At 41.9% G+C, this 26,950-nt stretch overlaps 2 protein-coding genes across 4 annotated transcripts; one reads left to right on the top strand and one right to left on the bottom strand.

Annotated features, from left to right (window-relative positions):
- LOC143722940 (uncharacterized) lies at nt 1-24,225 on the bottom strand. 3 transcript variants are annotated; one of them, XM_077214710.1, is made up of 9 exons: nt 10,205-10,454; nt 6,421-6,504; nt 2,668-2,739; nt 2,184-2,298; nt 1,666-1,725; nt 1,408-1,512; nt 1,183-1,326; nt 901-1,011; nt 1-775 (listed from the first exon to the last, which is right to left on the bottom strand). In XM_077214710.1, exons 5-9 carry the CDS (start codon nt 1,712-1,714, stop codon nt 582-584), a joined length of 603 nt encoding a protein of 200 aa, XP_077070825.1. In that variant the 5' UTR covers nt 1,715-1,725; nt 2,184-2,298; nt 2,668-2,739; nt 6,421-6,504; nt 10,205-10,454; the 3' UTR covers nt 1-581. The 3 variants fall into 3 exon arrangements, with proteins under 3 accessions (XP_077070825.1, XP_077070824.1, XP_077070826.1); XM_077214709.1 differs by lacking the exon at nt 6,421-6,504 and having other exon boundaries at nt 10,205-10,447; XM_077214711.1 differs by lacking the exons at nt 2,184-2,298; nt 2,668-2,739; nt 6,421-6,504; nt 10,205-10,454 and adding an exon at nt 24,157-24,225.
- On the top strand, nt 10,605-26,091 carry dpys (dihydropyrimidinase). Its single transcript, XM_077214707.1, has 9 exons — nt 10,605-11,003; nt 16,319-16,477; nt 16,746-16,925; nt 19,684-19,873; nt 21,263-21,419; nt 21,581-21,722; nt 21,897-22,039; nt 25,416-25,623; nt 25,735-26,091. The coding sequence occupies exons 1-9, from the start codon at nt 10,764-10,766 to the stop codon at nt 25,798-25,800; spliced, it is 1,485 nt and encodes a 494-aa protein (XP_077070822.1). The 5' UTR covers nt 10,605-10,763; the 3' UTR covers nt 25,801-26,091.
- The last annotated feature ends 859 nt before the right edge of the window (nt 26,092-26,950 follow it).

Raw genomic sequence — 26,950 nt, 5'->3', positions numbered from 1 at the left:
TTGATCATTGTTACAATGGTTTCAGAATGGTTTATTTCACTCTTCGTTTCGATCATAAAGGTCTTAAACATGATCTAATTCATATTTTTATGATGGATTTTCATATATAAGTTTGACAAGTTCTGGAAGAAGAGCAAAAAATTGAAAAGAGTCATTTTAAAAAGTAAAAATTGGTCAAAGTAAAAAGTTTTTTAGTTTTAATCAAATTAACAACTTGGTAATAAAAGTGATTGTATTTAAAGGAACACAACAAATATAGAAGTAAAGATGATTATTATAGATAGATAAAGCAATTTAGTGTTATAAATTATATTTACTTTAGTGTTCAATCCATCTACCCCCTCCTGAATAAAAGACATCTTAATTTTAAATAAAGCTGGATATATTTTAGTAAAGTAGTTAATTAAATAAAAGAATATCCTGCATTTAACCAAGAAAGTTTTCCTTCACCAAAACCAGAACGCAACGTAAAAAGAGAAGTGGCACCAACATGCATACCACATACTTCATCTATTACAACAGAGTCTTACTGTATGTTAATAAAGCACAAAAAGTCCAGAGAACCAAAAACAGGACACATCTCAGAGGAAAAGGAGGGAGAGAAGTGTCACCAGCAGCAGGAAGAGACTCTGTGTCAAGCCCTGACCGCTGTTACACAGGATTCCCTCACAGCATGTCGTCTGAGTACCAGATATAGACCCCAGGGTATTTAATAGAGAGTTCCCACATATTATATCACTTGCACATCCTTTCGTATTCATACCAATAATGTCAACTGGAAAAAAAGGAGGAGATGTTATAAAATACACAAGGGGTAAATACTAAAACAAGAGTATTTAGAAGGAGCAATTCTTTTCATGCAGAAAATCATTGCAGATTGTGTGTGGAGACTGTAATCACCTTTTGTACTGAAGCACTTTTTCTGGTCACCTGAACAAGTCACAATGTTTGAGCAGTCTTTATTTAATATGTCACAGCTGTAACACATCAGCCCAGAATATCGCAGCGAAGCTATATGATATGAAAGAATGAATAAGAGTAGTTAAAGCAATAATCAAAACCTAAATTGAGACTTTACTAACATATCGCTGCTATTAAATTAATACACTAAAATAAATAAAATACGGAATCCCACAATTGTAAAATATCTGAAAAAGAAATCTCTCTTATATGTTCATGTACCTGGTGCCTCTTCAGTGTTGCAGAGGTCCGTGTCACAACATTGGGGATTAAAGGTCGTTTCGTTTTGTCCCGAATGTATGGCGTCAGTAACACACAGGGCAGGATCTGTGCAGTTCTTCTCACTGCGATCTAATGTACTGCCATCTACAAAAAAAAGATTAAAAAAAAAAAAAAAGATTGACTAATAAACCTCTTTAATAATTTTCTAAATCATGCAATGCTTACTGTTGTATATGGTGATGGAGCCACATTGAAGAGGACATTTTGTTAGATTTTGCTTGCATGATGAATTGTATTTGTATTTGCACTGGTAGCATCTCAGAGCGAATACTGAAATATAAAAAGAATGTCATATAGTGAAACAAACAAAAAGGCTTTTGTTTTATGTATCAGCATTACAAATCTTAGAAGCATATTTCATCTCATCGTGAACTGTTTAATTTAATTTAATCAAGTCAGAATCATAAAAATAAATACACATACCTGTGGAGAAAGAAACAGTGATGAGACCCAGAGTGATATACAGTGTCATGGCTGGAACATCTGTACAATGACAGTATAACAGTGTGAAATCAATATGCACCTGATTTACGGAGGTGTGGTTTTTGAACTATATCTGTTCCAAAGTGAGCCAAGTAGACAGCAGATTAATTTGGCTGAAGTAAGGCAAATTATTTTTTGCAACTCAAATTCGCTCACATTTGAATATTCACAAAATAAATATTCAAATGGAGGTATAGGTCAATTTCTCTTAGGATAATGATCTGAACCTGCAGCATAGATTGAGCCAAGTTTGCCTTTCAAAACAGCTGAAAGTAAGAGCATGTCTGATCAAGTATCCTTTATCGTTTCTACAAAGATGGGCACATTGCAGATCATGTCGATAACACTGTACCAAAAACATTCAGTGTAATCATAGTTCCAATTTTTGCATAATGCATCTCTTTAAATTATTCTGATGTGATGATATTACAGAAACATCAAGATCAAGATGTGTCTACCCGGGGCAGAAGGTTACTTCAAGTTCAAGTTCGTCCAACTTGAAGGACTCCAGGCTGCAGTGATACATTTTAGAGCACACACAACAACGTCGCCACCTTGTGTGGGAAGGTTTAACTGCAACAAAAAATGTAGGACATTTTTAAAACAAATTTCAACATGTAGACTACAACACACATAGTTTCTTGTTCGTTCTTCTTTGCTAACAGACACTTGCCATCAACTGTTTATTTTCGGGTAGGCTTAGGCTTAATTAGGCCTATAGTTTCAAATCAATAAGTGGTTTTGATCAAACACTTAAAGAAAGGGTTAAACTAATCCATATGAATTGAGAGGTTTAGTCCAAACTTTCTGAAGAAAAATTTAATTTACAAGTTTGAGACAGGCTTTTAGGCAATTTAGGCTTTAACTCACATACTGTATAAACATTGATCAGCATATATAAACAGATGTTCAACCGAACCTGCTTGATACGTGAGAACAAACCTCATTGGTTCTTGCTGAAGCTCAAATGTGCTGCGTAACACGAGAATTAACCTCACTGGTTCTTGCAGAAGCCTGATAGAACATAAATATACCTATATTACACGTCATTCAAACACTGTCAACTTTTTAGAATCATTTTAATGTATTTCTTTCTTCCTTTTTTTGATAGCATTGGTACTATGGTCACCATTTAGAAAGGTTACCATACTTAATTTTGTTGAATGGGTTTATTTTATTTTATTTGGCCAGATTAATTATGATTATGATCATCGTATAATATATATTTGAATCACGTGTCTATTACTGTAGATGCACTAAAACATTTTGTTTATAATGAAAAAATATATATATATAAAGATAGCCTATAGGCCTACTTTATTAATAAAGACTCAAGAATACCTATTGTTTATTTATTATTATTATTATTATTATATTTTAAAAAAATACTAAAATTATCATTCATTTTCATTTCCCTTTCAAGGGAACTCGCGCTGCGTCGAAATGCTGTGGGAACGCCCCTGCATGATAGCGTCGTGAAGCACATATGGAATCAGTCCAATGGCGTGATGAAACGTCGTAGGCGGGTATATATATACACATTCGAAAATGCGTTGGCCGTGAGCATCTTGAACGGAAGCCTGTGACAGGATCGGTTCAAGGTCGAGGTCGAGGATTGGTCGTAACCCACCGGTTTTCTTGGGTACAATGAAGTCGAGGCTGTAGAAGCCGGACCTCATTTCGGCTGGAGGGACAGTCTCGATTGCACCCTTCCGCTGTCATGACAGGGGCATTGCCACCGACCATAGTGAAGCAGACTCCCCTGAAGCAGGGAGGAGACCGTGCTAACTGAATCACATAACCGAGCCTGATGGTTCTCGTGAGCCAGTGGGACAGATTGGAAGCTCCAAAAACTGAACCAGGGGGGGTCACATGAACCACAGACATACCCACGATGGGGCGGCAGCTAGGCAGAATGATCGGCCCAGACAGGGGAGGTGGAGCGTCCCGGTGTGGTGGCACGGTCATATGCCACGTCCTGACAGAGGAAGCCAGGGAAGGACAAGTGTTCTACGGGGCTGGCTGGGCTGTCAGGGGTCTGGCGACAGAGGGGGATGAGAGTGCCGAGGCTCGTAAGCGGCGCGCACTGCCATCCACGCCCTCTGTGGGGCTCAGAGATGGGAAAGTCAGTTCTTTGGAAGAAGAGGTTCTCCCCCGGCCCTTCACCGGGGGAAGGAGTGGCCCTGCAACCACTTCCTGGAAAGAACTGCAACCAATCTCTGAGCTGCCCATAACTGGAGCACCGCATCGCTTGGCGTTTGGCAGGCTGCGGGGCTGGTATGAGCTGGGGCGCCTTCCTGCGACCACCTCCATGGCGCGGCCCGGTGAAGGCTGCTGCTGGGGCCGGACGAGAGGGGGCGGAAGTCTCAGGAGGGCGCGCTCAGTGGTGAGCGGACTGAGGAGTCTGAGCCTGCGGCTGGGTGACAGCAGCTGGCCGCGGGGTCAGAACATGTTTGATCGCCTCAGTCTGGTTCAGAGTCCTCAACATCGCACACATGTCAGAATGTCAGACATCTCTGACCACGCATGGTAAATGGTAAATGGACTGCATTTATATAGCGCTTTCAAGAGACCCATGGCCACCAAAGTGCTTTACATATTGCCTCACATTCACCCATTCATACACTCATTCATACACCGACGGGGGTGTCAGCCATGCAAGGCGCCATCCAGCTCGTTGGGAGCAGCTGGGGTTAGGTGTCTTGCTCATGGACACCTCGACACTTAGTAAGGTGAAACCGGGGATAGAACCACCAACCTTCCGGTTTGTAGACAACCTACATGAGCCACTGCCGCCCTAACACATATGTGGACATCACCTGACCCAGGGAGCGTGCGGTCACCTTTGTCACTCATAGAGCGAGGTCGGATGAGCCCTGAATCAGCCCTATGCATGTCAATGAGCACCCTTGCCTGGCAAACCTGAAGGATGGCCACAGCATGCAGTGAGGCGGCAGCCTGCCCCGCAGTTCTATAGATCTTGCCACCAGAGTAGACAGAAACCAACAGGCATTGCAGGGGTGCTTAGGGTCGCAACGCTGTGGGGACACAGATGTGTTGCCACAGAACACTCCACGGGGGAACCCCAGTGTACCCTTGACCACGGCCTCTGAGAGAGCAGAGAAGGCGGAAGAGGCCGCGGAGCAGTCGCAAAAAGTCAAAGGAGACTCCCGCAATCTCAAGGCCTCTTCCCGTCCGGTTAGAGAGGAATTGGGGTCACCACCCCCAAAAACCAATCGTCAGCCTTGAGTGCTCGGGACATGACGGAAGGTTCCACACAAGTCCGATACTCGCGGCGGCCCGGGAAAGCATAGCTGTCAACTCTGGATCAGACTGGGGCAATGCTGGCACACCCGAAGGTGGCGGTACAGCTGAATACTTATGCGGCGATAGACATGATTTAATCTGCCAGGGCGCCGTTCGTGCCCATCAGCTGAATAAAAAAAAACGTCTTTAAAAAGACGTGCCGCAAGCTCTTTTTGTGAGAGGAAAGCTTGCAGCAGTGCTAAAGCGCCTCATTCGAGCTGCAGGAATTTTTTACGCGTGTAATGCGTCTTTGCATTGACTTAACATTGAAATCACTCGCGCCAGACGCTCTATTCGCGTCTGGTGTGAACGCACCATTAGCTCCGAAGAAAAAACATAACTGCATGTTGCCAGCGTACTTCCTTATGTACCCGCGAGGTGAGGCAGAGTTACCCCTTATTTACACTGCACACGCCTGCAGCGCATTACGGCTCCGACAAGGTTTTATTCCGTCCTCCACGCGGTGCCAACTCAGAACTCACACCAGGAGCATTTCAGAAGCGAAGCGACTGGATGCGCGAGACCACGTGATTTACCTGTCGTAGTAAAAATTACTTTAATTTAAATAATAGTTTTCTATTTTAATACTTTAAAAATATATATAATTTATTTCTGTGATGCAAAGCTGGATTTTCAACAGCCAAAACTCCAGTCTTTAGTGTCACATGATTCTTCAGAAATCATTCTAATATGCCGATTTATTATCAATGTTGGAAACAGTTTTTTTATTGAACCTGTGATACTTTCAGGATCAGGATTCATTGATGAATAAAAAGTTAAATAGAACAACATTAAATTAAAATAGAAATTATTTTATAAGTCTTAATTGTCACTTTTTTATATCAATTTAGCACATACTTGCTGAATAACAGTATTAATTTCTTTTATAAAAAAAAGAAAAGAAAGAAAATGACTGACCCCAAACTTTTGAACAGTAATGTATATTGCTACAAAATATTTCTATTTTAAGATGCTGTTCTTTTTTTAACTAAGTATCCTAAAAAAAGTATCAAAGGTTAGTATATTATAATAGTATAAAGTATATTATAATAGAAAACAATAATTTCCAATTATAGTAATATTTCACAATATTACTGTTTTTTTTCTGTATTTTAGATCAAATAAATGCAGCCTTGGTGAGCATAAAAGGCTTCTTTAAAAAAACATTAAAAATAGTATATACTTATAATACTAATATATATATATATATATATATATATATATATATATATATATATATATATATATATATATATATATTACCCCTTTTTTACATTTGAGCCCCTGCCCCTGAGGAACTCTCTGCACGTCCCTGCACACGCTAATGGTGAAAGGAAGATTGGTAAGTGTCGTGATACAGAGTGAAATTGTAAGTTGTTTTTTAATTACCTGCTTACTGTTACAGCGAGTCAGGAACGAGACGGAGAACGAATCCAATCGCAAGCACATTTAATAAACAGGAAATCCAGGGAACTCAGAAACAAGGAACAGAAGTAACATAAACAACAACCGACAGCCAACAACTGAAACACAGGGGTTTAAATACACAGACAAACAAGCTAAACAAGATAACAAGGGGGCGTGGTTAATGAGAAACACCTGGGGAGACTAATAAACATGGACGAGGAACACCTGTGGACACTGAGCAACAACAAACAAAAGACAAGACACATGGCAGGATCACATGACAAACAAGGGATCACGTGATATACAAGACACAACAAAAACCCACACGTAACATAGCCCCCCCCCTATGGGCGGCTCCCGACGCCCCTTGAAACAAAAACACTAAAGTTTAGGAGGGTGGTGAAGTGGAGGCGGTCTTGGGGGAGGGACGGAGGTCCAGGTTCGTGCAGGGGACCAGGGCAGAGACGACCCCTCAGGCGGCCATGGCGACGAAGACAGTCCATCGGGCGGCCAGGGCGGAGAAGACAGTCCATCGGGCGGCCAGGGCGTAGACGACCCCTCGGGCGGCCAGGGCGGAGACGACCCCTCGGGCGGCCAGGGCGGCGAAGACCCCTCGGGCGGCCAGGGCGGCGAAGACCCCTCGGGCGGCCAGGGCGGCGGAGACCCCTCGGGCGGCCAGGGCGGCGGAGACACCGGCTCAGGAACAGCAGACACCGGCTCAGGAACAGCAGAGACTGGCTCAGGAACAGCAGACACCGGCTCAGGAACAGCAGGAACAGCAGGAACAGCAGGAACAGCAGACACCAGCTCAGGAACAGCAGACACTGGCTCGGGAACAGACGATACAGACACTGGCTCGGGAACAGACGACACACACACTGGCTCGGGAACAGACGACACACACACTGGCTCGGGAACAGACGACACACACACTGGCTCGGGAACAGACGACACACACACTGGCTCGGGAACAGACGACACACACACTGGCTCGGGAACAGACAACACAGACTCTGGCTCGGGAACAGACAACACAGACTCTGGCTCGGGAACAGACAACACAGACTCTGGCTCGGGAAAAGGCAACACAGACTCTGGCTCGGGAACAGACAACACACTCACTGGCTTGGGAACAGACAACACACACACTGGCTCGGGAACAGACAACACACACACTGGCTCGGGAACAGAAAACACACACACTGGCTCGGGAACAGAAAACACACACACTGGCTCGGGAACAGGCAACACAGACTCTGGCTCGGGAATAGGCAACACACACACTGGCTCGGGAACAGGCAACACACACACTGGCTCGGGAACAGGAACAGGCTCTGGCCCGGGAACAGGAACAGGCTCTAGCCCGGGAACAGGAACAGGCTCTAGCCCGGGAACAGGAACAGGCTCTAGCCCGGGAACAGGAACAGGCTCTGGCTCCGGCTCAGGAACAGACACTGGCTCCGGCTCAGGAACAGACACTGGCTCCGGCTCAGGAACAGACACTGGCTCCGGCTCAGGAACAGACACTGGCTCCGGCTCAGGAACAGACACTGGCTCCGGCTCAGGAACAGACACTGGCTCCGGCTCAGGAACAGACACTGGCTCCGGCTCAGGAACAGACACTGGCTCCGGCTCAGGAACAGACACTGGCTCCGGCTCAGGAACAGACACTGGCTCCGGCTCAGGAACAGACACTGGCTCCGGCTCAGGAACAGACACTGGCTCCGGCTCAGGAACAGACACTGGCTCCGGCTCAGGAACAGACACTGGCTCCGGCTCAGGAACAGACACTGGCTCCGGCTCAGGAACAGACACTGGCTCCGGCTCAGGAACAGACACTGGCTCCGGCTCAGGAACAGACACTGGCTCCGGCTCAGGAACAGACACTGGCTCCGGCTCAGGAACAGACACTGGCTCCGGCTCAGGAACAGACACTGGCTCCGGCTCAGGAACAGACACTGGCTCCGGCTCAGGAACAGTCACTGGCTCCGGCTCAGGAACAGTCACTGGCTCCGGCTCAGGAACAGTCACTGGCTCCGGCTCAGGAACAGTCACTGGCTCCGGCTCAGGAACAGTCACTGGCTCCGGCTCAGGAACAGACACTGGCTCCGGCTCAGGAACAGACACTGGCTCCGGCTCAGGAACAGACACCAGAACAGAAACAGCCATAAGGACAAACGTAAACACAGAAACAAACATAGAGCGATCAGGTTCAGGCGTGACTTGAACAGTCTCTGGATCGGCAGACGTGACTTGAACAGCCTCTGGATCGGCAGACGTGACTTGAACAGCCTCTGGATCGGCAGACGTGACTTGAACAGCCTCTGGATCGGCAGACGTGACTTGAACAGCCTCTGGATCGGCAGACGTGACTTGAACAGTCTCTGGATCGGCAGACGTGACTTGAACAGTCTCTGGATCGGCAGACGTGACTTGAACAGTCTCTGGATCGGCAGACGTGACTTGAACAGTCTCTGGATCGGCAGACGTGACTTGAACAGTCTCTGGATCGGCAGACGTGACTTGAACAGTCTCTGGATCGACAGACGTGACTAGAACCGTCTCTGGATCGGCAGACGTGACTTGAACAGTCTCTGGATCGGACGGGACCAGCGGCGAGGACTCTGGGCTGACAGGAAGTACAGGAAGGACTTCCAGGCATTGCGGGACGCGGGAAGTCCTCTTCCTTCTCCGTCTCCGAGAACGAGAGGGCGCAGTGCTGGACGGGACCAGCGGTGAGGGCGCTGTGCTGGACGGGACCAGCGGTGAGGGCGCTGTGCTGGACGGGACCAGCGGTGAGGGCGCTGTGCTGGACGGGACCAGCGGTGAGGGCGCTGTGCTGGACGGGACCAGCGGTGAGGGCGCTGTGCTGGACGGGACCAGCGGTGAAGGCTCTGTGCTGGACGGGACCAGCGGTGAAGGCTCTGTGCTGGACGGGACCAGCGGTGAAGGCTCTGTGCTGGACGGGACCAGCGATGAAGGCTCTGGCTGGACGCGGCTGACGTGAAGCTCTGGCTGGACGCGGCTGACGTGAAGCTCTGGCTGGACGCGGCTGACGTGAAGCTCTGGCTGGACGTGGCTGACGTGAAGCTCTGGCTGGACGCGGCTGACGTGAAGCTCTGGCTGGAGGCGGCTGACGGGAAGATCTGGCTGGACGTGGCTGACGGAAAGCTCTGGCTGGACGTGGCTGACGTGAAGCTCTGGCTGGACGTGGCTGACGTGATGAGGATTGGGCTGGACGCAGAGATGTTGACGCTGAGAAATTTGTCTGGACCCATATCCTCCCCTGTGACCTCCACGGAACCCCCGGAAAATCGCTTTGCGGGTTCCCACAAAGGCCTGTTTGTCGAACTCCATGCTCATGCTGGGAAGATCAGGCGAGATTCGTACTGCTGGATTCATTTGTGGTCGGTTGTTCTGTTACAGCGAGTCAGGAACGAGACGGAGAACGAATCCAATCGCAAGCACATTTAATAAACAGGAAATCCAGGGAACTCAGAAACAAGGAACAGAAGTAACATAAACAACAACCGACAGCCAACAACTGAAACACAGGGGTTTAAATACACAGACAAACAAGCTAAACAAGATAACAAGGGGGCGTGGTTAATGAGAAACACCTGGGGAGACTAATAAACATGGACGAGGAACACCTGTGGACACTGAGCAACAACAAACAAAAGACAAGACACATGGCAGGATCACATGACAAACAAGGGATCACGTGATATACAAGACACAACAAAAACCCACACGTAACACTTACCTTTAGTATACGTTTTCTTGAGGTAAAGGAAAGGGGATACGGGATATTTTGATTTGCTATGGCAGACATCCCAAGTCTCCCAGAAGTTCCGTGAGTCTCCCGCTTATTGATAGCGGCTCCCTGATGCCCGCAAATTAATTCAAATCTCTCGGAATCTAGAGCTCGCGAGCTCCAAACCGTGTAGCGCGCGCACGGCAGAGAGGGAGAGAGCGAGAGACCTTGCGTGTGTGTGCATGTGCGTGTGTTGCGCAAATGTGCTTGTGTGCCTCATGAAGCGCATGTAAATGAAGCATGTGTCAGAAGCAGGCTGGACAGGTCGGTCGGGCATGTTTCGCAATGAAATGGGCGTGAGGTAAAAAAAAAGAAAGAAAAAAAAGAAGAGAGAGACAGCCCTTCCGTCTTGCAGAACTCATTTCTAATTCAACATAGATAGACACAATGATCTCGACACACTGAATGCTTCTAGTGATTGTGCTTGTGTACCGAAAATAAAAACTAGGCCTACATCTATAGAGTATTTTTAACCATTTGTGCATTAGTTAGTAAGTCCATAGAAAATATGACAACCTTGATTAAAGGAGGGAAGGTGGTAAATGAGGATTTCTCTGTGATGGCAGACGTGTATATTGAAGATGGAGTTATCAGTGCAGTTGGCTCAGATCTGCAGGTAGCAGCTGGAACACGGGTCATTGATGCCACAGACAGACTCGTTCTGCCGGGTGGAATAGACACGCATACACACATGGAGCTGTCGTTCATGGGCACCACAGCTGTGGATGACTTTCATATAGGTACCAAGGTAAATGCAACCCATGAAATATGTTTTGTGCATCCATTACTGTTTCTAAAGAGTCATTTGAATAAGTCATCTTAATTTTTGAATTATTAATTTATACTTATTCGATCATTCGAATGAATCAGCAAATGTAATAAAAGTTTAAAGTATTTCCTTTTATTATTACAAGTGTTAGTCTATACTATAGTGTTAGTATACACGTTTAAGTGTATACTAGTATTCACTAGTATACACCTAGTGTTATTATGTCATTGAATAGAACCAACTTTAATTATTTTAAATGATTTTAATGTACAACTTAAAGGGGTGGTAAAACACGATTTCACTTTTCTAACTTTAGCTAGTGTGTAATGTTGCTGTTTGAGCATAAAGAACATCTGCAAAGTTACAACGCTCAAAGTTCAAAGCAAAGGGAGATATTTGCTTTTAAAGAAATCCATTTCTAAAGACTACAGCAAACGGCCGGTGGGGACAACACGACATTCCTCCAGGGTTGCTGACATCACTAACCCCAATAAATCCCTCCTCCGAGAATACTAAAAAAGGCCATATTATATTGCTTTGGAGAAGAGTTGTTGTGGTATAACAGGCTGTTTTGTTGTCGCAATGCCGTCGAAACGCTGTTATTTTCATCCGGATTGCAGGCACACTTAGTTCAGCCTTCCTAGGACGGGGGAGTTAGGGTCAATGGTTAATATTTATTTTTAACTCGGTCCCTCATAATTATTACCCAAATCTCGCTCTCTGTGCTGAACATTTTACGTAGGAAAGCTTCCACAATCTTGGCTCTGCTGGTTTGTTAAATGCTCATTCATACTTAAAGTTATCCGACAAACACCTAACGTTACAAACTTTTTTTTAATCTGTAAAGTAATGGCCTAAAACATAGGTTCTCAAAGTGCGGCCCGCGGGCCAATGGCGGCCCGTGGAAACATTTCTGGTGGCCCGCGGCGCGATAACATCTGAAAAACATCTGTAAAACTGTTAAAACTGTACATTGCTTTGAAAAAATTAATCTATCCGTTTAGTGGTGTTTAGTGGCCGAAAACAGCACCGCAAATCCCTTTGCAATTTAAAAGGGTATGTTGACCAAGTAATCAATATTCAGTGTGACTTAATGACAAGCTTATTAATAGCCGCGCTTCCATTAACTTTCAAATTTTTCGCCGGCGCGAACACTTGCATTTTCCTATCAACAGTGGAAACAACTTAAAATACTCTATCATTTCTGGTCATACAGAAAATAATAATACATTATTCGCAACTACTTTTATTTGTGTAAACTCATAATAACAAGAAAACATTGTGCTTTTGTAAAATAAAATAAAACAATCAGTAGCCTACGCGCTTTCATGATCTCCGTGAACTGGAGCGCGAGAACTGAACTGAAACAATATAACCTATGGGTGACCACTTAAAACCTACCACTTTTAAACAAATTCGAATCGAAAGCAAAACCTGCTGATTATGTAATCCGTATGAAAGGTGCATTTCTCTCTAAAAGCGCATCTGCTTAACAGCGGAGATAGAGATATGTTTTTAGCCGACACTTAGAAAACAATAATTAATAAACAATTAAAATGCCTCGCTGTTTTTTCAGACACATTTATTATCATTTGCCTATAACTCACCTATAAATCAACTTTCTGTGGGCTGTGGTTCCAGAGACACAGGCTATAGCCTATATGGCTCTTCTCATTCAGCACTGCGGGAAAAATATAAATTCCAGGTTCTAATTTGGCCTTAGAAAACCAGTAAAATCGACATTTTTTCCATATTAATTTGTGAATATTTTAAATGTTTAATAAAGGGGCAAAAAGTAGGCTAATTTAAACAAAAATCTGAAAAAGTCTGTCGATATTTACTTTTTTGCGCTGCAGTTGCTGTTGCCAGTTCAAACTTCAACTTTGCGTTTTAAAAAGACAACAACCGCTAATTTTTCGTTTTTCAGTTACGATAAAAAAAAAAAAGATAATAATAGCGCAAAACATTTGCGAAAATCTGCAATAATGGAAACGCGACTGACAGGCAATGATAGATATGAATGATGATGACTTGTTTGGTAAGCTTCTATTTTAAAAGTTTCTGATAAAAAAAACTCGCCAGGTTTTGCCTCAGTTATGAATTAAAATGTGTTTATTGCAATAAATGTAAACTGTAGAGATGCAATCTGTTCATTAAAATTATTTCAAATGGGATTTTTTTCCAGTTTTTTTTCTTTTTCTCCCCCGCCCCTTTGGCGGCCCTCAGTTCAATGTTGGGTTACTAAATTGGCCCTCACCTATGAAAACTTTGAGAACCCTTGGCCTAAAATCTTCATAGCCTCACCCTAGCAACCAATTACAGCACCCTAGCAACCGTAGGCCAAAGGCACTCGTTAATAAAGATTTTAAGAACTCTATAAAAACGCTATAGTAACTATCTGTTACTATATTATAATAAATACATGGTGACATCACAGACCACTGAGTGAGGCATCAAATCGTGCGGCCTATTGAGGAGAGGTGTGCTACATCTTCTCTAAGAGATCGGGGGTACGGTAATTGCCCCAGGGGCAAAAAAGCGCCCAAAAAAAACCATAGACTTAACATTGCAACAAACTTTGCCGGGTCATAGCTCAGAAATCTGATTTCACAGAAACGTGTGATTTGCCACATTTGAAGAGGCTGACAGGCTCTGTAAGAATATACCTCACAATGGGGTAAAAGTTGCACTCCTGGGGGGCAGGAGCTGCTCAAAGTTGCCCCATTGACTTGACTATGGTGTACTAACACATTGCATAGGAATTTTGTATTTAACATAGCTCTGGATCACAGTGTCATAGAGACAAGGGGACGGGCTCATTTTACTCAGATGACCAATCAGTCTCTCAGGATCATTGTGAAGCTATTAAGCCACGCCCTAGCAACCATTTAGAGCACCTTTGCAACAAGTACCATAGACTTCCATTGAAAGAGATCAAAAGAATATCTCCGGATAGAAGTGTCATAGAAACACAAGGGTGGTCTCGTTTGATTCGGGGCAGCAAACAGCCAATAATGAATCACCTCAACACTACGTAGCCCCTCCCTAGCAACCACTGTCGAGCACCTTAGCAACCAAAATCCATAGAGGGATATCTTCCATTCTGAATGTCACAGAGCCATGGGAGTTGGTTTATATCATTCACACTGACAATCAGCCTTTTGAGTTTCATGACTGGCAGCTGCCAAGCCACTCCCTAGCAACCAAACAGAGTACCCTAGCAACCATTTTGCAAGACCTATATCTCTGTATCAGAACATCATATAGAGATGGGGTTAACACAAGTTTGACTCTGGGTAGCAAACAGCCAATCGTGAATCATTTCAACACTTCCTAGCCCCTCCCTAGCAACCATTGTTGAGCACCTTAGCAACCAAAATCCATGAAGGGATATCTTCCATTCTAAATGTCACAGAGGCATGGGAGTTGGTTTATATCATTCATACTGACAAGCAGCCTTTGGACTTTCATAACTGGCAGCTGCCAACCCACTCCCTAACAACCAAACAGAGTACCCTAGCAACCATTTGGCAAGACCTATATCTCTGCATCAGAACATCGTATAGAGATGGGGGTTGTCTCTTTTGACTCATTGCTAGCAAACAGAACTTCCAATATGCTACACATGCTAGCTGTGAATAGCTACATGCTAATGGCGATTAGGTAAGTGCTTAATCATGCCAAGAAAATGCTAAGAACTCCAATAGTAATAACCATCTGTGACAACTACCAACCACCTAGTGACACCATAGCAACCACCCAGAATACCCTAGCAACAACCAGAATACCCTAGCAACCGCCTAGCAACACCATAGCAACCACCTAGAACACCCTAGCAACCACCTAGCAACACCCTAGCAACCATCCAGAATACCCTAGCAACCGCCTAGCAACCACCCAGAATATCCTAGCAACAACCTAGCAACATCATAGTAAACACCCACAACATCCTAGCAACCACCCAGAATACCCTAGCAACCGCTTAGTAACACCATAGCAACCACTCAAAACACCCTAGCATCCGCCTAGCAACCACCCAGAACACCCTAGCAACCACCTAGCAACATCATAGCAACCACCAGAACACCCTAGCAACTGCCTAGCAACCACCCAGATCACCCTAGCAACCACCTAGAAACACCATAGCAACCACCTAGAAACCTCATAGTAACCACCCAGAACATCCTTGCAACACCCTAGCAACCACCCAGAATACCCTAGCAACCGCTTAGTAACACCATAACAACCACTCAAAACACCCTAGCAACTGCCTAGCAACCACCCAAAACACCCTAGCAATGCCCTAGCAACCACCCAGAACACCCTAGCAACCACCCAGAATACCCTAGCAACCACCCAAAACACCCTAGCAACCGCATAGTGACTACTCGGAACACCCTAGCAACCACCTAGCAACCACCTGAACACATGAATAAGCCATATCTCAGCACCAAAACATCGTACAGACATGTTTGTTGGTTCGTATGCAATCATGTACCACACTCTAGCAACCGTGTGGCGAGTTTTGCCACTGCAAGCACCACTTCACATTTTCTTCTGGAAATGTACATTCTAGTTTGTTATATTATATAATAATTAGGCTAGTACAGTTAAATAACAGAGTATCTAAAAAGTAATGAGACAACAACAAAAAAACAACCTTTCTGAAACGTCGTTTAACAGCCTTTCATGAACAGGTTCTGATCGATCATCTTCACTAACATTCTCTGGGTCCGATTGGTTTTATTGACGCCATTGTTTATAATACACCGAAGCACAAACTACCGGTAAAGGTAAGCGGCGTGACGTTTGCGGAAAACGTGCACTAGGCGGTAAGCAAACCACAACACTCTGGGCCAGCTAACCAATCTGAGCCCATTGCGTATTTTTGAGGGACTGGCTTCAAAGAACCCGGAAACCATCAGAACGTTTTTACAAGGAGGGACAGAGCAGTGTAGAATAAAGGTAAAATATATAAAAAATAATGCAATTTTTTAAAAACGAAGCATGAACACATGTTACAGTGCACCCCACAAAAAAATCCAAAAATGTGTTTTACCACCCCTTTAAAAAAGTGGTAAATATCCCAGAAGAATCTGGTGCATAACCATTCTGGTAAGTAATAAAACAACACAATGACGTATAAAGAGGAAAGTTATACATAATTATGGGTAAGGGACAAAGGTTATCACCCAAGGTGATTTGGATGATACCAGAGAGTTAATTTGTGACGGTGTGTTTCAGAAACACGCTGATGTTGTTTTACATCACTGCATAATAACATGTGTCCACAGGCCGCAATCGCAGGAGGCACGACCATGATATTGGACTTTGTCATCCCTCAGAAGGGGTGTTCACTCCTGGAAGCCTATGAGCGGTGGAGAAGAACAGCGGACCCCAAAGTCTGCTGCGATTACTCCCTTCATATGGCTGTAACCTGGTGGGATGACACTGTATGGCTACTAATTTTTTTTATTTCACAGACTTGTCACTGCACTTACTGCACTATCGCTTTTGGATAAAAGTGTCTTCTGAATGCAAATGTAATATTTTATTATATAATATTTATATATGAATATTTGTTATGAAAGTTGAACTATAGGTCATATAAATATGTCCAATAAAAACTGTACAAAAAAAATAGTACATTTCAGAAATAAATTTTTAAAATGATATGATCTGTCTATCTAGATTAACATATAAATATGGGACTTTCTTTAGGTCAAGAAGGAAATGGAGACTCTTGTTTCTGAAAAAGGTGTCAACTCTTTTAAGATGTTCATGGCATACAAAGACGTCTTCATGCTGCGTGACCATGAGCTCTATGCTGCATTCTCCCAGTGTAAGGACATCGGAGCAATAGCTCAAGTCCATGCAGAGAATGGAGACCTTATTGCAGAGGTGAGAAGTATTCCAAGATCTTCATATGACAATTCTGCATCTAATTTGCTAACATTCAAATTCAAGAATCTATCATGGAATTACGCTCTAAAGACACACAACCCTGAAAGGTATTTGTTTAAGGTATATAGAGGGATGCAAGTTGTTTTACAGATGGTTTTTCTAAGCAGATTCCTGAATGCATGTGTAAGAACCATTCATCATCTTCTTTACTATCGGATATGCTTCTAATAAAAAGTATTATCTTTGTGCATCAGCATGGGCCTTTGAAAGGATTTTTTTTACCCCAATGCTCTCTGTTAAACTTCACTAGGAGTAAACCATGTGAAGGTGTTTTTTGTGAATCATTATTTAAATGTTAAGCTAAACAAACAGGTCACGTTGCGTAAGAACTGGCCTGTGCCTTTAAACTAACATGAAGTGGCATTTTTTACAACTTATATGCTGGTCAAAATTTCAAATGGGGCATATTCTGCTAAGAACTGTTATAAATGTTTTTTCCATGTGATTATTGTGTAAAGACACCAATAATAACTAGCTATTTTTGTCACATAAATCTGACCGCATTCATTTTTAGACTGTCTATTGCACAATGCAGCAAAAAGCCAGAAAAAGAACCAGATGTGTCATGCAAGTATTAGAGTGATCAGAGTTCAGTGGAGAAGTTTATTATTATATACCATTAAAATTAAAAAAATGTAGGCAAATTATATGGATAATGTTTACCTTAACTGAAATACATTTTTCCACCCTGACATTCTTATAATAAATCCCAAGAAATCTGTGAAATATGATTCCACTGGAGGGCACCAAATACATGAATGAGTTTTAATGTATTTTCATAAAGACTACCGCATAACTCATGTAGGGGGAGAGGAAGTGTAACATAAATTGGTCAGCTAGAGGCTCAGGATAGAATGTGTCGAGACCGACTTGTCAAAGGCTAAAACACATATCTTAACCTTCTCTCAATAGAAAACTAAAAGAACAACAAAAAATACCTCTAAAGAACAAAAGAGCACCTTTTCCTCTCTTTGTTAAAAATAAAATACATTTATTTTTTAAATAAATAAATCAACATTTTCTAAAGACAAACCATACTTTCTCAATTAATATTCACACTCATTCTTTCACTCACTCAGCACAATTTCACACACTTCTGCAGCACCCAGAATCATACACTCTCTTGAGTAGGTAGTTATTTAGAATAAGTAGGCCTATGACTGCTAAAAAAAAAAGTATGTTCTATAATCTATATAGTATGAATGTGTGTAGTCTGAATGTAAAATGGACCTACTACATTCTCCATGTTGTCATTATCATATCAGTTCCGTTGCTTCACTGCCATTCCCCAATCCTCTCCTGTGGCCTCATGGGATAAAGTGTTCATCGTATGGAAATAGTAGAACATCCAGGTACTTTTTGCCTATTCTGTTATGAATAGCCTACTGTGAATTCGGACATGCTTCTTTTGTCACATACTGTTTTCCACCTAAAATATAGTAGGGAATTATGCGATATCGGATAAACAATCTCTCCTTTCTCTTTCCCACTTTCCCAGTAACCTACTAACTATGTTTTTTTGGGGTGGGTAAAAGTGCCTTACGGGACGTTTACATGACGAAGATATGCTTAAAACTGAGAAGTTTTTCCTTTGAGTTTTAAATGTACAGATGACATCATTGTTAAAACGATTCCCATTCACACGGATCCATGAAAACGACTAAAAACTATGTTTTGTATTCTGCTGCCAGGCCGTTAGATGGCGATAAAACACTAGATGTCACCATCTTCAGAGATTCGCGCTTTTGTTGTTTACACAGCGACGGTTTTCAAAAACTTGCACTTTGAAACTTTGAAAGTTTTCAAAGGTTTGCGTTTTCAAGCACCCAAAACGCCGTTGTTGTGTAAAAGAACGGCTAAAATGCATAAAACGTTTTAGTTGAAAACGGTGTAGTGGAAACAAACCCCAGTAACCTGTAACAACTGCCTTCATTAATTATCCTAATGCACATTTAACCTATTAGACAGAGAGAGAGAGAGAGAGAGAGAGAGAGAGAGAGAGAGAGAGAGAGAGAGAGAGAGAGAGAGAGAGAGAGAGAGAGAGAGAGAGAGAGAGAGAGAGAGAGAGAGAGAGAGAGAGAGAGAATGAAAAGCTAACAAAACTTTTTATTTGTTTTGGCATTTTGGGGGCCTTAAAACGCAAAATTTTGAAAACGGGTTTCAAAGTGCAATACCATTATCGTTATTGTCTTTGTGAAAAACTAGCCTACAACAACATGAATTTGTGAAAACGGTGATGACATTTTGCAACCACCTACAACACCTAAACAACTATAAGAATTTGCTAAAACCATTCAGAACACCATAGTCACCACATAGTAATGCCCTAGAAATCACTTGCAACACTATAGCACACATAAGAATTACTACATAAGAATGCCCTTATAAACATATAAAAGCCCTGACAACCATCTACAAAACCTTAGGATTATGGCAGTTAGTTTTGCTAGGCAAGCATCGCTCTTCAGAAAATATAAATATCTGTTATACTATTCTTTTCCTGCTTTGCAAGCACTACTGTTTCCTTCAGAAATGCTAATGTAGTTGGTAATATAAGCTATAGTTGCTAAATCTGAAGAATTTCATGCTGATGCAGTGAGCTGAAACAGTTGATGCCTGTCTCACAGAGCATGTAGAGATTTTATTTTAAACAGTAATTTTCTGTGAATATTGATTTGTGTGTGTGCTCACACAGGGTGCTAAGCGAATGCTCACTCTGGGCATCACGGGTCCTGAGGGCCATGAGATGTGCCGACCGGAGGAAGTGGAGGCGGAGGCCACACAGCGCGCCATCACTATCGCCCATGCCGCTAACTGCCCGCTCTATGTGGTGCACGTCATGAGCAAATCTGCAGCGAAGGTGGTGGCTAATGCACGCAGAAACGGTGAGTGAGCTGGGATAAGACAAGATTATTAATCACTGAAAAAAAGTTTTAAAAATATATAAATCTGGATTTTAGGTTGTTTTTTTGGGGGGGTGGGTTGGTGCAAATCATGAGGCAAGTTCATTGTGATATAGTAAAATTAAAATTAAAATTAGTGAATTATTATTAAGCTACAGTATAGAATAAGTGTTTTCTACTTAAATGACAAATTCGGTATTTTACACTTAAAGCCCTGTTTTAAGACCGTTTCTGATGAAATAGAACGGTTAAGGTTGAAATTTGGACAAATTCTGCTGTCCCGAGAATTTTCGGTTTCCGTATAGCTCTCCCCATAATGAATGATTGTTTCATTGTTTTATGAATGATTGTTCCAGTGACCCTATGAAACCATTGTGGAGGGGGGGGGGGGGGGGGTGCTATACAGAAACCGACAATTCTCGGGACAGGAGCATTTGTCCAAATTTCAATCTTTACCGTTCTATTTCATCAGAAACTATCTTAAAACAAGGCTTTAAGTGTAAAATACCGAACTTGTCCTTTAGTACATTTTAAAGGGTTAGTTAACCCAAAAATTTGCGTGAATGAGGTTCATTCTGGTGTTACGCAGCACGTTTGAGCTTCAGCAAGAACCAATGAGGTTTGTTCTCGCGCGTCAAGCAGGTTCGGTTGAGCAGGTTCTGTTTATGTTCGCTGATCAATGTTTATATGTGGATAAAAGCCTAAATTAAATCTGTTCATTATATAAAGCGACCGGTTCTCTTCAGTAAATTTTGACTAAACTGCTCTCAGATTTCATTAAAAAGATCTTCATTTGTGTTCCGAACAACATGGACGAAAGTCTTATGGGGTTGGAACGACAAGAGGGTTTTATTACTATGATGCTAAAGCTGAATTTTCAGCATCATTTCTTCAGTCTTCAGTGTTACATGATCCTTCATAAATCATTCTAATATGCTGATTTGGGGCTCAAGAAGCATTTCTAATTATTATTTATCAACGTTGAAAACAGTTGTGCTACTTTAATATTTTTGTGGAAACTGATAAATATTTATTTGAAATAACATTTTGAATGTCTTTGCTGTCACTTTCAATCACATTTGATCATTGCTAAAAAAAGCTATTGATTACTTCCAAAAAAAATTTTTTACACCAAACTTGTGAATGGCATAATAAAAAACAATAAATTCCTATCCTAACTTAATATTGTTTCACTCAAATTATGGATTTAAAATTGGGGGTCGAGCACCACTTAATGTTGATTTTATTATATTTACATTTGGTGAGCTGGTTTTGATACCTTTGAACTGATGTTGTTTGAATTTACATTTCTAAACCTGATTATCAAACTCTCAAAGTTGATCCTTTATCACACTGATTGTTTATCGCCAGGTCGAGTGGTGTTTGGAGAGCCCATTGCAGCTGGACTGGGCACAGATGGCACTAACTATTGGCATAAGAATTGGGCTCATGCTGCTGGTTTTGTCATGGGCCCACCTTTGAGACCAGACTCCAGCACCCCAGGATATCTAATGGACCTGCTGGCCAAGTATGTGGGAACATTCATGATGATCTTATTATTTACTAAACATCTACTTCCAAACTTGCATGACTTTCTTTCTTCCATTGAATAAAAAAGTCACAAGATAATTAAAAAAAAAACATTAACAATCATGAAGCGATGAGATGACAATGTGCATTATCTTACAGTGACGATCTAAGCGTAACAGGAACAGATAACTGCACATTTTCGGTGTGCCAGAAAGCCCTTGGGAAAGACGACTTTACCAAAATCCCAAATGGAGTCAACGGCGTTGAAGACAGGATGTCGGTTATATGGGAGAAGGGAGTGGTCAGTGCTTCTGATAGGAATAATTTCTTCATTCTCACATTTCTCTGATAGAACTATCTATCTATCTATCTATCTAGTCTCAGTGCAGCACTGACCTTTGGCTTTCTCATTTTTAGATGTGAGGTGCAGCGATCACAAAAATAACTCACTATTTGTGTGTTTTATTTTGCACAGCACAGCGGAAAAATGGATGAAAACCGGTTTGTAGCTGTCACCAGTACTAACGCAGCAAAAATCTTCAACCTTTTTCCTCGAAAAGGGAGAATTGCTAAAGGCTCTGATGCAGACCTGGTTATATGGGACCCAAAGGCCACCAGGTAACTCTCAGCTGCCTAGAAAACTACATGTGACCTCATCTATATGCTCTAATGAATAACAGCCTCTGGCCAATGTGAATACAAAATGTACTTGAAATCATTTTCATTTACTAGTGAAATAGGTCAGAAATACTTAGGGGTTAGGCATTTGAACAAACCACTAACCTCAAGTATAACTCAAATTCTACAGCTTTTTGGGGAGATGTGTACTTTTACTTTTCTAACCTTTTCTAACTGCTCAGACTTGCTTTCCTCCAGGAGAAAATGTTCCATAGACTTTAATTGAAAGAGCCATATTTACAGAACAGAATATCATAGAGACTGGGGGTGGGCTTATTTGCCTGTACGCAATCACTTAGCAACACCTTAGAAACCACCCTTAAAGGTAGGGTAGGCAATTCTCGGAGAGGCTAGCAAAAGCAAGCTAGCTTTGAAAGCATGAGATCCCACCCTCCCTTCAGAGTGCTCTACAAAACCACACCTCCTTCAAAACGTGTACAGTAGGGAGCAAATGTAAGCGTCACGAGAGACAGTGTTAAACTATCTCATGTCTCAAAGCACATAACATTACAATAATAATGAACATAAACAATCTAAAGAGCACTGACCTGTTCCACCTGACTGCTGCAAATTCATTTCAGCATTGATAGTGTTGGCAATAAAAAGCATAAATTCGAGTCACGAACCGCTCCAAATATTGGCTAACGTCACCGGTTTCCATCTCTTTCAAATTACAGTAGTTATGGCGTGAATGCAGCTTCAACCAGCATAACAAAAAATGTTTCTGGAACAAATCACCTACCCTGCCTTTTTCACCCTAGCAATCCCATAACAACACCCTGGCAACCAGTCACAACATCAGTCATCAACATAGTGGTATGTTACATTTTGCACAGGCAAGCAGCACTCATAAAAATGTAACTATCAAGTTACTGTTGCAATTCTGACTGTACGTACACACCGCCGCCAACTTGAGCTTCTAAAGCTACCGGAAATCATTCATTTTCAATGGAAGCTGGCTTCTCTCAGCTGCAAGGAGCGACAAATTCATCGGCGTCGCGTTTTGGGCGTTTTGAACGTTTTGAGCATCAATCAGAAAGTTGAAAGTAGATCAACTTTATGGTAATGAGCTATGACGCGGTTCAGCGACAAGCAGCAGCAAAACGGCAGAAACCAAACAGAATATAGATGTCCTTCGCGCTGGTTGATTCCGGAGAAACATACTATGTAAACTTTCTTTCCTACCAAAACATTAGTTCCAAGAAAATGGAGGAGAAACTAACCATCACCATTGCTGGGTTTCCTATCATTTATGATATGACGTTGTTTGCATATAGATAACCGTCCTGGAGGGTGTCATGAATCCCAAATCTCTGATTGCGGGAATGCAATTAATTTGCTGACGGTAACACCGATGTGACCAATTGCACTGGATGCAAATAATAATTAAAAAAAAATTCTTTTTTTTTTCAACCATATGTGACCAAAACGGTTATAAAAATGCTGTCATTATAAAAGGTTTCTAGTGTCAATGCATTGCTTGTTTTTACTGTTTACATTTCATGTTGTGACACTTCTCTCAAACATAGAATGCTGCTACGTCAGAGCGGCCAAAGTGTCTACAAGCTTCCCCGTACTTTTTGACAAGCGTCCTTGACAGGGCGGCCAGAGCTTCTTTGCCGTTCAAGTCAGCGGCGGTGTGTACGTTGCATGATACTTTGATAGGAAATTCCCAAAAACCAATGCCTATATGTTACAAAATAATGCGCCATAATGTTTTGATCGTATAGGCTAATTCTAAATGAAGTCTTCTCATTTCATGGGCTTTAGCTTTTACAGATTTTCATTTCATGACTGCTTGAATTTATCTGTAATTAAATGTGTTGGCAATGTTGCTGAGCCTTGTATTGTACTACATCACTTTAATAGCTGTTTTTGTTATTCAGCTGAAATGAGCCTTGCACTTGCCTTATTTCAGAAATGTAATCCATACCTCACAGCTTTTGGGGGGTAGTCACATTCGTAAGAGTAATTGTGAGGGTAATTTTTGAAATTAATCATAAAATGGTTTTCTTTAATTTGAAATTCGTGAATGTACGTGGGTTCAGACAGCATACCTTTGATGCAGCTTGAGCATGTCTCTGCATGTGTGAGGATCTATAGATGCTGGACACAATGCAGATGTTGCTATGAAGAAGTGGATTGGCTGTTAAGACGTGCCCATAAATCGAAGAACATAAATTGTTCTTCCTGCTCAAACACGTCGTTTGTAAAGTTCACACATGGAAGGAGAGTATGGAAACAGCAGGGGCCCTGGGTCTTATGTAATTCGGCCACGTTGCGGCTCCTCTTCCCCGTGAATCTAGGCTAGCTCCCTCTAGGCAAATAACCAACCGCTGATGAGAGTTAAGCAGCGAAGACCAATGTGCTGAAACTTAGCGCACAGCAGACCTGCATTAATCAGCGCTTGTGTTAGACGCTAACAAGGGACCGGTGACGTGTCCTAGTCTACATTAGACAATTAGGGTCAACTGTATGTATGTTCTTAGCAGAAAATAATGAAAAGCAAGACATTTAACCACAATATTTGCCTTTTATGTTTAGATTTAAATGCCTTCCATATTGTGTCTCAAAATTGATTGTAGGCTAGCCTACTGACAGTTAATTCAACTGTGAGATTGCATAATTATCCATCCCTCAAATAATTATAAAGATAAAGCAATAAGCCAAGAGAGGCCAAGCATTATGATTTTACCGGGGGGTAATGGTTATTCATAGGCACAACGTGAAGTGGAGCTTTGTTCCTGTCGGCCACGTAACTTTTGTTGGTTGCAATTCGCAACCTCACCACTAGATCCCGCTAAAAATCACACACCGCAGCTTTAATATTCATACAATATTCATTTGCCAATTTAAACTGATGTAATTTCTAACTTGGACATTGTGAAAATAAGCATTGTTTTCAAAACAGCTGTTTGAACACACCCCTAGTCAGCCATTGCATGAACAAACAGTCAAGTCCCGCCCCCAACTCACGCTATCCTCAAGATGGGGCTCTCAAAACAAAAGAGGGAATTGTTCATAATGCCACAGAGACAGTTCATAGTTTTCGAGAATGATATATAGAAAATATTTTTTTTCTCTCTCGAAATATTCTTTTTCTCCATTCGGAGCTCATTTAAACTGCAGATACAGCATGCACAAAAAAGTAAAGCTGAATATGGGAAACAACAGATTTCGTTTGCCACTTCACACACCGTCAATGGGCTTAAATGTTCCCATGCTGATATAATGAAATGTAAATAAGTCAATTAATTAATCCTCTCTAATGTCTTGTCTAATGTTTGAATTGTGCATAATTTTGTGTTGTTTTTAGGGTAATTTCAGCAAAGACTCACCACCAGGCTGTGGACTATAACATCTTTGAGGGAATGTTGTGTCACGGGCTTCCAGTGGTCACGATCTCCAGAGGGAAGGTGGTTTATGAAAACGGACATTTGTTCACAAAACCAGGCGAGGGACAATACATCCCACGAAAACCCTTCGCTGAATTTGTGTATAAGAGAATTAATCAGCGGGAAAAGGTAAGTCAGGATTGGGGTTTGCTCTAAGAATGTCCAGCATCCCCTAAAAATTCATAAGAAATGTGGCCATTGTGTTGTATGATCTGTTGGTGAGCATACTTTGTTTTTAAGGTTGGAAAGCCAAGTGCTGTGTGCAGAGAACCGTACGCTGGAGAAGTCGTGTCTATAAGACCCTGAATCACAGAGGAAATATTTTAAAGAAGAAGAATGTTCAGTATTCATTTAAAAACAAAGATTGCCGTTGTAACCAGAAAAGGGCATTGCAGTTTAATGCCATAGGAGAAAGTTTCACAAATAACTTTTTATTCTCTAAGTCCGGTTGAAAACATGGAGCTGTAAAGAACCCAGAAAAAAACTGTCCCCAATTATCCCCAAGAACCTTTTGTGGAATGTAAATGTTTAATGGATGTTAATGATTCTTCATGGAACCATCAATGCCAATAAAGAACCTTTATTTTTCAGATTGTACAGTGAAAATGGTGCTGCAAAGAACCATTGAAGAACCACTTATTCATTAGTGATGAACTTTTGAGTCACTCCCAAAATAACACCATACAGTATTGTTAAATACAGAATGTGAATTACAGTTTTTTTCTTTTCTTTCTTTTTTTTAGCTTCACAATGTTTGAATACAATTTTATTTTCTGTCCTGACCAGACTCTGAGAAGACAAGTTTAAAACATTGATAGATTGGAGTAATGATGCTGAAAATTCAGCTTTGACATCACAGGAATGAACTATTTTAAAATATATTCAGATAGAAAACATTTATTTTAAATTGTAATAATGTTTCAAAATATTACTGATTTTACTGTATTTGTGAGCATAAGAGTCATCTTTCAAAACTATTTAAAAATCCTACCGAACCCAAACATTTGAACAGTAATGTACATGTTTTATGCTCATCATTGCTCAATGACTTCCACCTCAATTTGAGATTGTTAAACGGTAAGTTCACCAAAAAACAAAAATTCTGTCACTAATTAATCACCCTCATGTCGTTTCAAACCTGTAAGACTTTCGTTCATCTTCAGAACACAACTGACCCTCTTTTTGTTGAAATCTGCGACTTTCAACTGACGCTTTAAAAAGTTCATAAAGAGATGGGAAAACGAATCCATATGAATTGAGCGGTTTAGTCCAAAGTTTTGGAAGAGATTCAATTTCTTTTTTATGATGAACAGATTTAATTTAGACTTTTATTCACATATAAAGTATAAACATTGATTCATCATATAAAGCGATTGAGTCTCTACAGAAAATTTGGACTAAACGGCTCAATTCATATGGATTAGTTTAACGATCTCTTTATGAACGTTTTGAAGCG

Source organism: Siphateles boraxobius, unplaced genomic scaffold (genome assembly GCF_051911475.1).
Source record: "Siphateles boraxobius isolate OS27281-9 unplaced genomic scaffold, OSU_SipBor_1 68, whole genome shotgun sequence".
Lineage (NCBI taxonomy): Eukaryota > Metazoa > Chordata > Actinopteri > Cypriniformes > Leuciscidae > Siphateles > Siphateles boraxobius.
The sequence above is the reverse complement of the archived record's forward strand: the minus strand, read 5'-3'. Positions and strand labels throughout refer to the sequence as shown.

Excerpts from the sequence above, each read along its gene's own strand:
- LOC143722940 (XM_077214711.1), bottom strand. The coding sequence starts at position 1,714 with ATGACACTGTATATCACTCTGGGTCTCATCACTGTTTCTTTCTCCACA. Across the intron at positions 1,513-1,665 it reads CACTGTTTCTTTCTCCACAG|TATTCGCTCTGAGATGCTAC; the intron begins GTATGTGTATTT and ends TTTATATTTCAG. Across the intron at positions 1,012-1,182 it reads CAACACTGAAGAGGCACCAG|CTTCGCTGCGATATTCTGGG; the intron begins GTACATGAACAT and ends CATATCATATAG.
- dpys (XM_077214707.1), top strand. The coding sequence starts at position 10,764 with ATGACAACCTTGATTAAAGGAGGGAAGGTGGTAAATGAGGATTTCTCT. Across the intron at positions 16,478-16,745 it reads TAACCTGGTGGGATGACACT|GTCAAGAAGGAAATGGAGAC; the intron begins GTATGGCTACTA and ends GACTTTCTTTAG. Across the intron at positions 25,624-25,734 it reads GAATTAATCAGCGGGAAAAG|GTTGGAAAGCCAAGTGCTGT; the intron begins GTAAGTCAGGAT and ends TTTGTTTTTAAG.